This window comes from Oncorhynchus gorbuscha, linkage group LG07 (assembly GCF_021184085.1).
Source record: "Oncorhynchus gorbuscha isolate QuinsamMale2020 ecotype Even-year linkage group LG07, OgorEven_v1.0, whole genome shotgun sequence".
NCBI classification, from domain to species: Eukaryota; Metazoa; Chordata; class Actinopteri; order Salmoniformes; family Salmonidae; genus Oncorhynchus; species Oncorhynchus gorbuscha.
In genome coordinates this window covers 66374676-66391161 of record NC_060179.1, presented here as the reverse complement: position 1 = coordinate 66391161, position 16486 = coordinate 66374676, and the positions used below count along the sequence as shown (strand labels likewise).

The 16486-nt window shown below is 43.2% G+C and overlaps 1 protein-coding gene across 8 annotated transcripts in view; it reads left to right on the top strand.

The window, feature by feature from the left end:
* The window catches only part of tanc2b (tetratricopeptide repeat, ankyrin repeat and coiled-coil containing 2b), a 258109-nt gene that overhangs the window by 118214 nt on the left and 123409 nt on the right, over positions 1-16486 (top strand). Inside the window, exon 1 of one of the 8 annotated variants that reach the window (XM_046357227.1) lies at positions 3820-3953. The exons of 6 other annotated variants lie outside the window; for them this stretch is intronic. Coding sequence is in view for 1 of the 2 variants with exons in the window: in XM_046357224.1 (XP_046213180.1) it covers positions 11696-11714 (19 nt within the window). In the remaining variant the exon portion in view is untranslated. Of the gene's footprint in view, positions 1-3819; positions 3954-11642; positions 11715-16486 lie in introns of those variants that run through there. One more of the 8 variants, XM_046357224.1, reaches the window with a different exon arrangement.

Genomic DNA, 16486 nt, shown 5'->3' with positions numbered 1-16486 from the left:
TGTCATAATGGGTCTGTTGCTCCCCACCAATCCTAATGTTGCTCCCCACCTGACATAATGGGTCTGTTGCTCCCCACCAGTCATAATGTTGCTCCCCACCTGTCATAATGGGTCTGTTGCTCCCCACCAGTCATAATGTTCCTACCCTCCAGTCATAATGGGTCTGTTGCTCCCGACCTGTCATAATGTTGCTCTCCACCAGTCATAATGTTGCTCCCCACCAGTCATAATGTTGTGCTACCCACCAGTCATAATGTTGTGCTACCCACCAGTCACAATGTTGCTCCCCACAAGTCATAATGGGTCTGTTGCTCCCCACCAGTCATAATGTTGCTCCCCACCAGTCATAATGTTGCTCCCCACCAGTCATAATGTTGTGCTACCAACCAGTCATAATGGGTCTGTTGCTCCCCACCAGTCATAATGTTGCTCCCCACCAATCCTAATGTTGCTCCCCACCTGACATAATGGGTCTGTTGCTCCCCACCAGTCATAATGTTGCTCCCCTCCAGTCATAATGGGTCTGTTGCTCCCCACCAGTCATTATGTTGCCCCCTCCAGTCATACTGTTGCTCCCCACCAGTCATAATCGGTATATTGCTCCCCATCAGTCATAATGTTGCCCCCACCAGTCATAATGGGTCTGTTGCTCCCCACCAGTCATAATGGGTCTGTTGCTCCCCACCAGTCATTATGTTGCCCCCTCCAGTCATACTGTTGCTCCCCACCAGTAATATTGGATATTTTGCTCCCCACTAGTCCTAATGTTGCTCCTCACCAGTCCTAATGTTGCTCCCCACCAGTCATAATGTGTCTGTTGCTCCCCACCAGTCTAAATGTGTCTCCCTTCCAGTAATAATGCATATGTTGCCCCCCACCAGTCATAATGGGTCTGTTGCTCCCCACCAGTCATAATGGGTCTGTTGCTCCCCACCAGTCATAATGTGACACCCCACCAGTCATAATGTTGCTCCCCACCAGTCATAATGGGTCTGTTGCTCCCCACCAGTCACAATGTTTCTCCCCACCAGTCATAATGGGTCTGTTTCTCCCCTCCAGTCATAATGGGTTTGTTGCTCTCCACCAGTCATAATGGGTCTGTTGCTCCCCACCAGTCATAATGGGTCTGTTGCTCCCCACCAGCCATAATGTTGCTCCCCACCAGTAATATTGGATATTTTGCTCCCCACTAGTCCTAATGTTGCCCCCCACCAGTCCTAATGTTGCTCCCCACCAGTCATAATGTGTCTGTTGCTCCCCACCAGTCTAATTGTTTCTCCCTTCCAGTCATAATGGGTCTGTTGCTCCCCACCAGTCATAATGGGTCTGTTGCTCCCCACCAGCCATAATGTTGCTCCCCACCAGTAATATTGGATATTTTGCTCCCCACTAGTCCTAATGTTGCCCCCCACCAGTCCTAATGTTGCTCCCCACCAGTCATAATGTGTCTGTTGCTCCCCACCAGTCTAAATGTTTCTCCCTTCCAGTCATAATGCGTTTGTTGCTCCCCACCAGCCATAATGGGTCTTTTGCTCCCCACCAGTCATAATGGTTGTGTTGCTACCCACCAGCCATAATGTTGCTCCCCACCAGTCATAATGGGTATGTTGCTTCCCACCAGTCATAATGTTGCTCCCCACCAATCCTAATGTTGCTCCCCACCTGTCATAATGGGTCTGTTGCTCCCCACCAATCCTAATGTTGCTCCCCACCTGTCATAATGGGTCTGTTGCTCCCCACCAGTCATAATGTTGCTCCCCTCCAGTCATAATGGGTCTGTTGCTCCCGACCTGTCATAATGTTGCTCTCCACCAGTCATAATGTTGCTCCCCACCAGTCATAATGTTGCTCCCCACCAGTCATAATGTTGTGCTACCCACCAGTCATAATGGGTCTTTTGCTCCCCACCAGTCATAATGTTGTGCTCCCCACCAGTCATAATGTTGTGCCCCCCTCCAGTAATAATGGGTCTTTTGCTCCCCACCTGTCATAATGGGTCTGTTGCTCCCCACCAGTCATAATGGGTCTGTTGCTCCCCACCAGTCATAATGGGTCTGTTGCTCCCCACCTGTAATGTTATTTTTCATATTCCTTCAAGTTTCATGATTCTTTGAGACGAATAGGAAACACTCATCGTGGTACCAAAGATTATAACAAAGGGCCTGTTCAGTTGTCAGAATGGAACTTTCTCGTTCCAGCAGTACAGTAGGCAGTCAGTGCGTGGGTAAAACAGCTCTGGTCTAACCTCTTCCTATGCTCTCTCCTCTTCTCTCTATCACTCCAGAAGAACAGCGGAACTCTGCATCCTCTTTTCCATCTATCTCCTCCCCTCTTCACTCCCCTCCTCTCTTGTCTCTATCACTCCAGAAGAACAGCGGAACACTGCATCTATCTCCTCCCCTTTCCATCTCTCTTCTCTCTATCTCCAGAAGAACAGCGGAACTCCATCCTCTTTTCCATCTATCTCCTCCCCTCTTCTCTCTTCTCTCTCTCTATCACTCCAGAAGAACAGCGGAACTCTGCATCCTCTTTTCCATCTATCTCCTCCCCTCTTCACTCCCCTCCTCTCTTCTCTCTATCACTCCAGAAGAACAGAGGAACTCTGCATCCTCTTTTCCATCTATCTCCTCCCCTCTTCACTCCCCTCCTCTCTTCTCTCTATCTCTCCAGAACAACAAACAAAACTGACATCTCTCCTCCCCTCTTGTCATCTCTCCCTCTCTCTCTCCAGTGTCTCTACCAAAGGCACATTGGAAATGTGAAACCTGTTATTGTGTTGGCTTTTTGCGTGTCACCTCGTGTTGCATTCTGCGTTGTGTTCTGCCCTTATTTCATGTGCCATGTTGACATATTGATTAGAGGCCTTCATAGCCTTCAGGTGTTCATAGCCTGATGTGTGAACGTGTGTGTGAGATGGAGCAGTCAGATAGTCACAGTAGCATGAATGCCTCATTCTGACAACACCTGAGCACTGATAAGACTGCTGCTGGTTTCAGAGTCCCAGAAATAGATCCCGATCCACTAACAGACCAATAATGATGACGTCTGGGTGATGGTTGGTTTGTTAGTTTATGATTTTTTAAATTCTATTCAATGTGCATGAGTTTATCCTCTTTTCTGAAATCGACACCTAATAAAATGTTGTGGCTCCTTCCTTGTTTTTTGTTTGTTTGTTTGTTTATATCTGAGTGCCCTAAAATAGAAAGTGCAATAAGAGAAGAGTAGCTAGGGAGGTCTCTCCCAGGCGAAAGTATACATCGTAGGAAACACTAGCTGATTTGGTGCAGAGGGGTTGCTTGTTCATATGATGCGCAGACATTTAGTTCAGAATAGTTGTGTTAATAATGAGAATGAATTATAGCACACATACTGTATATGACTTGGTTGTCTTTGTATCTCTAAATTATTATTAATCTGTTATTTTTCAAAAAATGTACTAATATAAATGTTGGATCTAGAATGAGGATCTGTTGAGCAAGGATATTGGTACTAAAAGGGTTAATGAGGTCTGCCCTGACTGAGAGAGCTGGAGGCAGGATGAGAGGGAGTTATTGCTGCTAGCAGAGAGCAGGATGAGAAAGGGGGAGGAGGGAGAGAGTGCCTGTCTGCCGGTGAGTGTGTGTGTATATGCACGCGACGCGCCCCAATGTGTGTGTGTGTGTACATGTGCACAGCACGCCTCTGTGTGTGTGCGTGTGTGTGCTGACACCTGGTGCTTTCTTTCCTCGCTGCTTGCTCACACTGAGGAGAGCTCTCTCCTTGTCTGGGCCACGCTTTACCTCTCCTGCTCTCTTTCCCTCTTTTCCCTACCTATTTTTCACCCCTCTCTTTTTTCTACCCCTTCAGCATTCCTTCCTCCTCAGTCTCCCTCTCTCTTTCCTGTTTTGGATCTTCCTTACTATGGTGCAGGATTATTGAATTGCCTGGGAAGCCAAGATGTTGGACTGACAAAGGTGAGCTGGATTACAGGGAACTCTGAGAGTCTGGACTGAAGGTCTGGGTGGACAATAGGGGAGGGAATGGACTGTTTTTATTTATATTAATAGAAATAGTCTATTCAGTAGCCTGTTTTTTTTCAGTGTTTAGGACCTGTTCAGCAGATGTCTGTTTCCCTCTGTTCTCTGTTGCTGTGGCTCTGTGGTTCTTCCTGTTTTGTCACCTTGGCCCAGGTATGGGGCCTTCACACCAATCAGGTTCTGAGTCACGCCAGTCCCACCCCTTAGCAGTGTGTGTGTGAGGGGGGTGGGGGGGTCTCAGCTCTGTGCTTGTGTGTTTACTGATTTTCTTCATAATAACGCAGGTTGTAAATATACACTGAATGCTCATATCCCTCGTTGTTGATTGAGGGATCCTAACGTTATATTGTTGTGCTTCTATCTATGGGAGATGCATCATTGAGCAGCACCCATACTTCTCCCCCAGGATCTAGTGTTACCATGGCCATCTCTCACCCACTTTAACCATCCATGCTGTCTCTCTCAATCTCTCTCTCTCGCTCTCTATCTCTCTCTCTTTCTTACACTACCTCACACCCTCGCTCTCTCTCTCTCTCTCCATCTCTCACCCACCCACTCAGCTCACCCTGGGATATTTCTGGAGAAGAAAATAAGAAATATGAGAGGAGAGAGGGAAGAGAGGAAGATATAACAGGAGAGCAGGGAGCTAAATGTTCTAGCCTTTCGTGGGCTAATGAGGGTCCTCGCAACTCCATCTTTCTCCCCTCCTCCCAGTCATCCCCCCTCTGTCTATCCATCTACGCAGGTCCTATACCTTGTCTGTCAGCCACCTCCCTGTCTCCCCATCCCCCTCTCATCTCAAGTCCCCTCTCTCGCTCCCCAATCTTTCCTCATATTCACCCCATGCTGTCTCCTCCACACCCATCTTTCCAATCTGTATTCTCTTCTCGATTCCTCTCTCATCTTCCCTAGAGTCTACCTTTACGTCATGCACACCCCCACACACACCACACCCTCCAGCTCCAGATTGTGAAAGCCTGTTCTAGACAAGCATATGCTTGTGAACTGAGCAATGTAAAATGTTGTCCCTTTAAATGTTGATGGTGTGGGACTTTGCCCCACACCGTCTCTCCCCCCACGTCTGCAGTAGCAGTAGCATCTTGTTGATTTTGCCAGTCGAGGAACTCTCTTTCATCTTCCCTCTTGATGTGAATGGGCTCATTGGCTGTGGAGCGCTGTGAGGTTTAAATAGGAAGAAGTGCCCTTGCTGTGTGTGCAGGTATATTATTATTGAAAGCTGAGGGTAGCAAAATACATACTGTGTAAATAAGTAGCTTCCAGAATCCTGAATACATGGGCATCAGCATTGTTCTTTATTTCACCTTACCTTAAATGGGGTCACGGGAAACAGTGACACAGTTATTATGAAGATGTTTACATATTATTAACTCCGTGAGCGTGTACATGTCTTTGTGCGTGTGTGTGTGTGTGTGTGTATGCTATTACACTGTAATGGAAAACTGTAATTTATACAATAATTTTGGCTATTATCTTCAGGGAAATAGTGTGAAAGTATTATACTGCAGAATACTGTAAATGATGGTGCATTGTGGGAAAATGTTGTTGGTAGGGAAATAATTGCTGTATTTGAAATGGTAGTGTAATTCCACTCGACTTAATACAGTAAGTACCCTATGATATGTTTGGAGTGCCAAAAACGTTTTGGCCACAACTGGGTACATGGTATGGTAGCCAATTTATGATTTTGCCTACATTTGAAGTATGAGACATTTATTGAACTACTTCATGTTTCATTATTTGTTTCAGTTGTCTCATGCTTTTTTGTGATGGGATACTGTCTCTTCAAGAGATCATGCAGCAGCTCATGTCCACTTTTATTTGGGCTTGTGGGTTTTGTTTTACATTCTAGAACACTAGTTGTCAATTGTAGTTTTGCTGTAGAGTCATACGGTGTTCTCATGTTTGTTATCCCTGTATAAATAATTGTACTTACCTGAAGATACTTTGCTTTAATTGAGTTACTTACAGTACCCGAGTAAGTGATGCATGACTACCATTTTTCCATGGTCGAAATAACACTTAAGATAATGCCCTTTTGGCGTAAGAGCTGTTTGAAAAAAATGAAATGCCTGAAATGTCAGCCTTTTCAGATGGGATGGAGTTTTTTACCCAGATCATGACGTCACAATCTGATCTGATTATTCTGACCAATAAATGACCCAGTCATTTTTTATTTGCGTACAGTGCCTTCAGGAAGTATTCATTCCCCTTGACTTATTACACATGATGATTTAAATATTTTTTTCTTACTCATCGACACACAATATCACATCATGACAAAGTGAAAACATGTTTGCAAATTTATTCAAAATGAAATAAATATCTAATTTACATAGGTATTCACACTCCTGAGTAAATACATGTTAGAATCACCTTTGGCAGTGATTACAGCTGAGTCTTTATGGTTAAGAGCTTTGCACACCTGGACACATTGAACTTTTTAAAATTGTTCAAGCTCTGTCAAGTTCGTTGTTGATCATTGCTAGACAGGTATGTTCAGGTGTTGCTATAGATTTTTAAGTTGATTTACGTCAAAACTGTAACTATTCCACTCAGGAACAGTCAAAGTTGTCTTGGTAATTAACTTCAGTGTATATTTGGCCTTGTGTTTTAGGTTATTGTGTTTTATTAAACATGGATCTTAATCTACACGCTGCAGTTTGGTCCGACTCTCCTTCACCATTAGAAAACCGTTACACTGGGAGACGAATTCACCTTTCAGCATGAAAGGTGAATTGAAAGGTGAATTCGTAACACGAGTCAATACAAAACACTACAAAACAATAAACGAAATGAAAACCGAAAACAGCCTATACTTGTGTCAACTAACACAGCACAAGGACATCAAGACACTCAGGACAATCACCCACAACACAACCAAAGAATATGGCTGCCTAAATATGGTTCCCAATCAGAGACAACGATAAACACCTGCCTCTGATTGAGAACCACTTCAGACAGCCATAGACTTCTCAAGAACACCCCACTATGCTACAATCCCACTACATACACACCACATACAAAAACCCATGTCACACCCTGGCCTGACCAAATAAATGAAGATAAAAACAAAATACACGACCATGGCGTGACACCCAGTGTCTGTTGGAAAGCAGACTGAACCAGGTTTTCCTCTAGGATTTTGCCTGTGCTTAGCTCTATTCCATTAATTTTTATCCTAAATAACTCCCTACTGTAGTCCTTGTCGAGAACAAGCATACCCATAACATGATGCAGCTACCACCATGTTTGAAAATATGAAGAGTGGTACTCAGTGATGTGTTGGATTTGCCCTAAACATAACACTTTGATTCCAGGACATAAATGTAATTTATTAGCCACATTTTCTGCAGTTTAACTGCATGCATGTTTTGTAATATTTTTTATTTTGCACAGGCTTCCTTCTTTTCACTCAGTCATTCCTATCACAGCCATTAAACTCTGTAACTGTTTTAAAGTCACCACCGGACTGGTGAAATCCCTGATTGGTTTCCTTCCTCTCGTGTAAAGTTAAGGACGCCTATATCTCTGTAGTGACTGGGTGTATTGATACACCATCCAAAGTGTAATTAATAACTTCACCATGCTCAAAGGGATACTAAATGTCAGCCTTTTTTTTACCCATCCATCAATAGGTGCCCTTCTTTGTGAGGCATTGGAAAACCTCCCTGGTCTTTGTGGTTGAATCTGTGTTTGAAATTTGTTGCTCGACTGAAGGACCTTACAGATACAGTGCCATCGGAAAGGATTCAGACCCCTTCACTTTTTCCACATTTTGTTACGTTACAGCCTTATTCTAAAATGTATTAAATCTACATGCAATAAGCCATAATTACAAAGTGAAAACAGCTTTGTAGAATTATTTGCAAATGTATTAAAAATGAAAAACAGATACCTTATTTACATAAGGATTCAAACCCTTTGCTATGAGATTCAAAATTGAGCCTAGGTGCAATCTGGTTTCCATTGATCATCTTTGAGATGTTTCTACAACTTGATTGTGGTAAATTAAATTGATTGGACATGATTTGGAAAGGTACACACCTGTCTATGTAAGGTCCCACAGTTGAAAGTGCATGTCTGAACAAAAACCAAGACATGAAGTCAAAGGATTTGTCCGTAGAGCTCTGAGACAGGATTGTGTTGAGGCACAGTTCTGGGGAAGGGTACCAAAACATTTCTGCAGCATTGAAGCTCCCCAAGAACAGAGTGGCCATCATTTTTAAATGGAAGACGTTTGGAACCATCTAGACTCTTACTAGAGCTGGCCGCCCGGCCAAACTGAGCAATCGGGGTAGAAGGGTCTTGGTCAGGAAGGTGACCAAGAACCCGATGGTCACTCTGACAGAACTCCAGAGTTCCTCTGTGGAGATGGGAGGACCTTCCAGAAGTACAACCATCTCTGCAGCACTCCACCAATCAGGCCTTTATGGTAGAGTGGCCAGACTGAAGCCACTCCTCCATAAATTGCACATGACAGCCTACTTTGAGTTTGCCAAAAGGTACCTAAAGGACTCAGACCATGAGTCCAGATTCTCTGGTCTGATGAAATCAATATTAAACTCTTTGTCCTGAATTCCAAGTATCATGTCTGGAGGAAACCTGGCACCATCCCTAGGGTGAAGCATGGTGGTGGCAGCGTCATGCTGTGGGGAGGTTTTTCAGCGGCAGGGACTGGGAGACTAGTCAGGATCAAGGCAAAGATGAATGGAGCAAAGTACAGAGAGATCCTTGATGAAAACCTGCTCCAGATTACTCAGGACCTCAGACTAGGGCGAAGGTTCACCTTCCAACAGGACAAAGATCCTAAGCACACAACCAAGACAATGCAGGAGTGGCTTCGGGGCAAGTCTTGGGACAAGTATTATTATTTGACCCTGCAGGTCATCTATTAACATATGAACATCTTGGCCATGTTCTTTTATAATCTCCATCCAGAAGAGGTCTGGCCACCCCTCATAGCCTGGTTCCTCTCTAGGTTTCTTCCTAGGTTCTGGCCTTCCTAGCCACCGTGCTTCTACACTTGGTTTTAGGCTGGGTTTCTGTACAGCAATTTGAGATATCAGCTGATGTAAGAAGGACTTTATAAATACATTTGATTTTGATTTGAAGACTCTAAATGTCGTTGAGTGGCCCAGCCAGAGCCTGGACTTGAACCCAATCTAATATCTCTGGAGAGACCTGAAAATAGCTGTGCAGCAACGCTCCCCATCCAACCTGACAGAGCTTGAGAGGATCTGCAGAGAAGATTGGGAGAAACTCCCCAAAAACAGATGTGCCAAGCTTGTAGCGTCATACCCAAGAAGACGCGAGGCTGTAATCGCTGCCTTTACTGAGTAAAGGGCCTGAATACCTATGTAAATGTGATTTTTCAGTTTTTTATTTTTAATAAATTTGCAAACGTTTCTAAAAACCAGTTTTTGCTTTGGTATTGTGTGTCGATTGATGAGGGGAAAAAATACAATTTAATCAATTTTAGAATTAGGCTGTGACGTAACAAAATGTGGAAAATATCAAGTGGTCTGAACACTTTCCAAAGGCACTGTATCTGTAAGGTCCTAATTGTATGTGTGGGGTACAGAGAGGAGGTCATCATAAAAAAATAAATCATGTTTTAAGACTATTATTGCACACAGAGTGAGTCCATGCAACTTATTATGTGACTTGTGAAGCAGATCTTTACTCCTGAACTTATTTAGGTTTGCCAGTAAAAAAGGTGTTGAATACTCAGCTTTTCATTTTTAATTAACCTGTAAAAAAATCTAAAAACACAATTCCACTTTGACATTGAGGGGTATTGTGTGTAGGCCAGTGGCACAATCTAAATGTAATCAATTGAATACTTTCCGAAGGCACTGCATGTATCCTCCTACTTTGAAGGGGTAAGCGGGGTAGGCTCTAGACTAGAGTCTTAACCTTTATTTAACTAGGCAAGTCAGTTTAAGAACAAATTCTTATTTATAATGACTGCCTACTCCGGAAAAACCCAGATGACACTGGGCAAATTGTGTACCGTTCTATTGGACTCCCAATCACGGCCAGATGTGATACAGCCTGGATTCGAAACAGGTACTGTAGTGACGCCTCTTGCACTACTGTGATGCAGTGCCTTAGACCACTGCGCCACTCAGGAGCCCAAACCTATCAGGCCTGTGTATGTAAATATATTCAGATTTGTATCAGCACGCCCACATGATCAGACTGAGCAAAAAGAGGTAAAAGGATAAAAAAATATATTTGCTGATTTTCATAAAATAATTGCACACTGATTTAGTAGGCATACAGTGATTTAAAAATACAATTAAGAAGACTTTATGGGGGTTTTAACTCATTTGTGGTTATAGTGCCACATAATTTAAAAATGTATTGTGGACAGATTGGTGTGGCAGCTATCTGTTAAACTTTTAATGGTTGAGCATTTTGCCCTGTAATTTCTGCCAGTTTGGGAGCCTTTGTTAAGGCCTCTAGAAGTGCAAGTGATCTAATACACCAAATATTAATTGATATACTGTAATGTTTTAACACATTGCCTAGCAGCCAACTTGCTTGCATCAATCCCATGTAATTACAGTAAAATACTGTAAAATCTCACCCCAATTAATTTAATTTATTCATTCATTCATTCCAATTACAGCAGAATTAACATTTTCTTTTAAATAAAAAAATATACAGTATAATAGTCAATTATACAGTATCTTACTGTGTCATTACACAGTGCTTGCTTTGATACTGTATTAGGATTACAGTAGTTGTACTGCAATATGAAATACAGTAACTTATTTGCTACTTTGCTGCCTGTGACTGTCAAATTCGCCTAAGCTAGCCTAGCCCTGTCTTCCTTCCCTCCCTCCCTCCCTCTCAGGGTTAATATGTTGGGGAGAGGCAGAGTGGACATGTGCACGCACAAACACCCGACACTCATTCACCCTCAGATTCAGACTTTACAAAATGCCCTGTAGCCCCCCTATCCAAACCCACCCTTAGATTCAGACTATAGGCTTCCAGTCATGCCAGACAGAAAGAATGTTTACACATTCTGTTGTGTTTTCAGGAAGCACAGGAGTGCTAATCCATTTAAGGTAACTATATATATTTTTTTTGCTTTTTTGAATTCACATGAGCTTTTGCAGAAGCAGCATCTACTCTTCCTGGGGTAATTGCCAAGTCATATCCTCTCAAATATATATATTCTTAAATTACTGGGTAAAGTGATTGTTTTGGCAGTGGTTTACAAGCTGGCAGTCACATACTGTGTTCTCTACTTTATTTCTATTTTTGTAAAATAATGTTTCATTATTCAAGCCTGCTTGTTCACAGTTCACTCCTCTGCCTGCAATGGAGATGTTGCGTTAGTGTGTGTTCTTGTGTGAGGCATCTATTGCCAGTGTTGTTGAGTACAGGATGAGTGATTGCATTGCTAACGGAGGATAAGGATAAGGGAGCGTGAGGGAAGAGGGCATACTCTCTCCCCATCCTCTCTCTCTCTCTCTCTCGACTCTTCCCCCTCTCTCTCCTTTCTTTCATCCCTCCCCTCCCTCTATATATTCTCCTCTCTCTCTCTCCTCTCTGGACTAATGGTTGTCCCCTGCAATTTGAAAGCTCTGTACTCAGATTGGAATAGAAGAACAGACAATGACACCTTTCATATCTGACATCAGATGACGTCTCTTCTCTCGGGTAGAGTTTTTTTTTCTTCTCCAAAGTGATATTTTCTCAGTTCATACGGTCATTGTATTGTTACTGTACTGTTGTTGTTAGGGGACAGGTTTGTGTCACACAAAGGACTGTTTATCGCCATGACACAGACACTTTGATGTTATGATGCAAACTGTTGTTGCCCTTATATTAACCCAATGCTCATCCTTGATTCTCCTATTCAAAATCAATGGTTTATTTAAATGCCGTCTGTGAAGACGTCTGTGATAGATTATTAAATGCCGTCTGTGATAGATTACTCACGCATTATTATTGAATGCACTGCAGTGAGACCTATGTGCATCCCAAATGGCACCCTATTCCCTATTGTGCACTACTTTTGACCAGGGCTTATAGGGCTCTGAGTAGTGGTGCACTCTAAAGGGAATAGTGTGCCATTGGTTTATGTCAGAAACAGAACCTTTTGCCATTTATTTACCTGGTATACAATAGTTTGTGCAGCAAACAGTAGAGACTGACATATGCCTCCATAGCAGGGTACTCACAGCTCATACAGTACACTGGAGGTCAGAGAGAGTGTGACTGCATTGTCACTGTGCTGAGAGAAAGATGGGGAGGGAGACGGGGAAGAGAGAAAAGGAGGTAGAGAGTGAGTGAAGGTGATAGTGATTTGGGTGATGGTAGCTAGCCTTGAGTGCCAGAAATGCACTTTGTAAATGAAATACACTATCATTATTATTGTTATTATGGCAGTAGAGAGATAAATTGAAAATGAAATTGAAAATGCTCAGTTAGCTTGGTGCTGCTTCTTTATGTATAAAATATGGATTCCAAAAAAGTCAGTCCTCCATGGTGCTGATCAATGGAACGCCTCGAGGAAGACCAGGAGCTATAATGTGCTCTCGCTCTCTCTCTCACTCACGCTCTTCCTCCATCTCACTCTTATTTCTGCCTCAAGAGAACCAAGGAACCAGGGACGAGTAGTCAGTCACATCACACGCAGGCACTACCTCCATATTCTTTCAGTGTTATGTATAGCGGTGTTTTGAGTGTCTTTGTATAATATAAGGCCACTAGTACCTCAGGCTGCTGGTTGGTTATGTGTCTCTCTGGTGAAGCCCACCCACTCAATACTGCGACAGACCTTTTTTTTAGAGGCACAGAGTGTGCCTGTCTTTATCTCTTTTTCTCTCATATTTTTCTCCTGTCTGTCTGTCTGTCTGTCTGTCTGTCTGTCTGTCTGTCTGTCTGTCTGTCTGTCTGTCTGTCTGTCTGTCTGTCTGTCTGTCTGTCTGTCTGTCTGTCTGTCTGTCTGTCTGTCTGTCTGTCTGTCTGTCTGTCTGTCTGTCTGTCTGTCTGTCTGTCTGTCTGTCTCTTTCTCTCTTTCTCTCTTCTCTCTCTCTTCTTCTCTCTCTTCTTCTCTCTCTTCTTCTCTCTCTCTTCTCTCTCTTCTCTCTCTCTCTCTCTCTCTCTCTCTCTCTCTCTCTCTCTCTCTCTCTCTCTCTCTCTCTCTCTCTCTCTCTCTCTCTCTCTCTCTCTCTCTCTCTCTCTCTCTCTCTCTCTCTCTCTCTCTCTCTCTCTCTCTCTCTCTCCTTCCTGTTCCACTAACAACACCTTCCAGGACCCTGTAGAGATGGCGGCCAGCGCCTGACGCAGATCAGGCCCTCTCATGCGTCACCGTCCATGGCCTTTGTACTGCCTAGCTAATTGTATGGTACAGCCACCCTGCCTCACAGAGAGGGATGAGTGTATTATGAGGACATGAAAGGAATCAGCAGAATGGTCTGATTGAGGGCAATTCCATGGTAATGAAATTAGGCTGAGACTCAGATTTTTCACTTTAAAATGTATACCGAACAAGAACTATTGATTTCAAAGTATAACAAACCAGATAACTCTATGCACAAGATTTAATTTCCACAGATTTTACAAAACACATTTACAGGAATAACTATGAAGATGTCCAGTTTTTCCAGGAAATTCATTACTGCATATATTGTTCAAATTGTTCACCCGCTGCTCGGGGGGCGCAGCGGTCTAAGGCGTCACTACAGAGCCTGATTCGATCCCGGGCTGTCTCACAACTGGTCGTGATCGGGAGTCCCATAGGGCGGCGCACAATTGGCCCAGCATTGTCTGTGTTAGGGGAGGGTTTGTAAAATAATAATTTGTTCTTAACAGACTTTAAAAAAATATGCATATACAGTGAGTGTACAAAACGTTTAAGTGCCTTAAATATTTTGTCTTGCCCATTCAACCTCTGAATGGCACACATACACAATCCATGTCTCAATCATTTCAAGGCTTAAAAATCCTTCTTTAACCTGTCTTCTCCCCTTCATCTACACTGATTGAAGTGGATTTAATAAGGGAACATAGTTTTCACCTGGTCAGTCTATGTAATGGAAAGAGAGGGTAGGTGCCAGGCACACCAATTTGAGTGTGTCAAGAACTGCAGCGCTGCTGGGTTTTTCACACTCAACAGTTTCCCGTGTGTCAAGAATGGTCCACCACACAAAGGACATCCAGCCAACTTAACACAACTGTGGGAAGCATTGGAGTCAACATGGGCCAGCATTCCTGTGGAACACTTTCGACAGCTTTGTATTCCATGCCCGATGAATTGAGGCTGATTTGAAGGGCAAAAGGTGGGATGCAACTACATTTTAGGGAGTGTTCATAATGTTTTGTACGCTCAGTGCAGTTGTGTGGTTTGTTAAAGTTTGAAATCAGGGTTTTTTGTTTGGCATACATTTTAAGGTGAAGAATCTGAGTCTCCGTGTAATTCCTTTCCCATGGAATTTCCCTTGATACTGGGTTAAGCTATGTTTGTGATTTTGTAACATTTGAACTGCTTTTGTTAACCTGGCTGTCTATAGTGGAGTATGTTGTTGATGCTGTGCTGCAGCACCTGAAGCGTATGATTCAATTAATTCCAAGTATGGTTCCCCTTGTTGTGTTGTCTGTTCACTACTGTAGAACATCTAGTGAAAAAAAGGTCATACCTGGGAGGGCTCAGGGGGAGAGAAGGGAAGCAGAAGCTCAAATGAATTACATAACATTATATTATGATAGCCGCAAGCTCAGCAGAATATGAGATAACATTGAAACAAATGAACCTATATTGTAGTCTGCATTGTTTGGATGTACTGTACTCTTTTACCCTTTTATTGAAAACATGAGGCATCGACTGCTCCGCAAATTGGAAAACGCCAGTGATTTGAAAGTTTGCACCTAGGCTAAATAAACATGTACTGTAGCTAGAAACATAACTAAAGCTGTAATTCCATCAAGGGTTTGTGGAAATTGCATTCTATATCTCAGGGCCAGCCCAACAAATAAGCGACATATGCGGACACTGAGGGCCCCCCCCCCCATTTTTTTCTGTGTGTGTGTGGTGGGGAATTCAGTCGGCATCTCAATTTACTGCTTAGAGTTCAAATATTAAAATACAAGAGGTGCCATTTCGAAATTTGGTTTTACATCAGCAGTTTTCTTCTTGTTCTGTCAGTCACTGACAGTCCCTCGATTAGCCCATTTCAGCTAACATCGGGCCTCCATTGATTTTGTTAGTCTCATTCAGATACCATATGAACATGACATGTGTCATGGAAAAATGCGTAGGAAATGAGCTTTTAAGCTGCAAAATGTTCTCTCCACCCTTGGCCAAATGTGTAGAATTGCAGGTAATTAGCTTTAAAACTGCAAAATGTTATCTCCACCATAATCTGGGTAACCCCATGGCAAAATGAGTAGATTTGCATTAAAGGTACAATGTGCAGAATTCACCCCTCCATTTCCTGGTTGCTAACATTTGAATGGTTCGCCTAATTTCAGTTTATTGGAAAAAAGTGCATTCAGAAAGTATTTTCCCACATTTTGTTACATTACAGCCTTATTGTAAAATTGATTCAATGGTTTTTTCCTCATCAATCTACAGACATTAGCTCATAAGGACAAAGCAAAAACAGGTTTTTAGAAATTTGAACAAATTTATAAAAAATAATACATTTACGTAAGTATTCAGACCCTTTACTCAGTACTTTGTTGAAGTATCTTTGGTAGTGATTACAGCCTTGAGTCTTCTTGGGTATGATGCTACTAGCTTGGCACACCTGTATTTGGGGAGTTTCTCCCATTCTTCTCTGCAGATCCTTTCAAGCCCTGTCAGGTTGGATTGGGAGTGTCACTGCAGTCTCTCCAGAGTTGTTCAATCAGATTCAAGTCCTGGCTCTGGCTGGGCCACTCAAGGACATTCAGAGACTTGTCCCGAAGCCACTTCTGCATTGTCTTGGCTGTGTGCTTAGGGTTGTTGTCCTGTTGGAAGGTGAACATTCGCCCCAGTCTGAGGTCCTGAGCGCTCTGGAGCAGGTTTTCATCAAGGATCTCTCTGTACTTTCCTCTGTTCATCTTTGCCTCGATCCTGACTAGTCTCCCAGTCCCTGCCACTGAAAAACGTCCCCACAGCATGATGCTGCCACCACCATGCTTCACCGTAGAGATGGTGGCAGGTTTACTCCAGACGTGACACTTGGCATTCGGGCCAAAGAGTTCAATCTGCGTTTCATCAGACCAGAGAATCTTGTTTCTCTTTGTCTGAGAGTCCTTTAGGTGCCTTTTGGCAAACTCCATGTGGCCTGTCGTACTTTTTACTGAGGAGTGGCTTCCGTCTGGACCCTTTACCATAACGGCCTGATTTGTGGAATGTTGCAGAGATGGTTGTCCTTCTGGAAGGTTCTCCCATCTCCACAGAGGAACTCTGCATCTCTGTCAGAGTGACCATCGGGTACTTG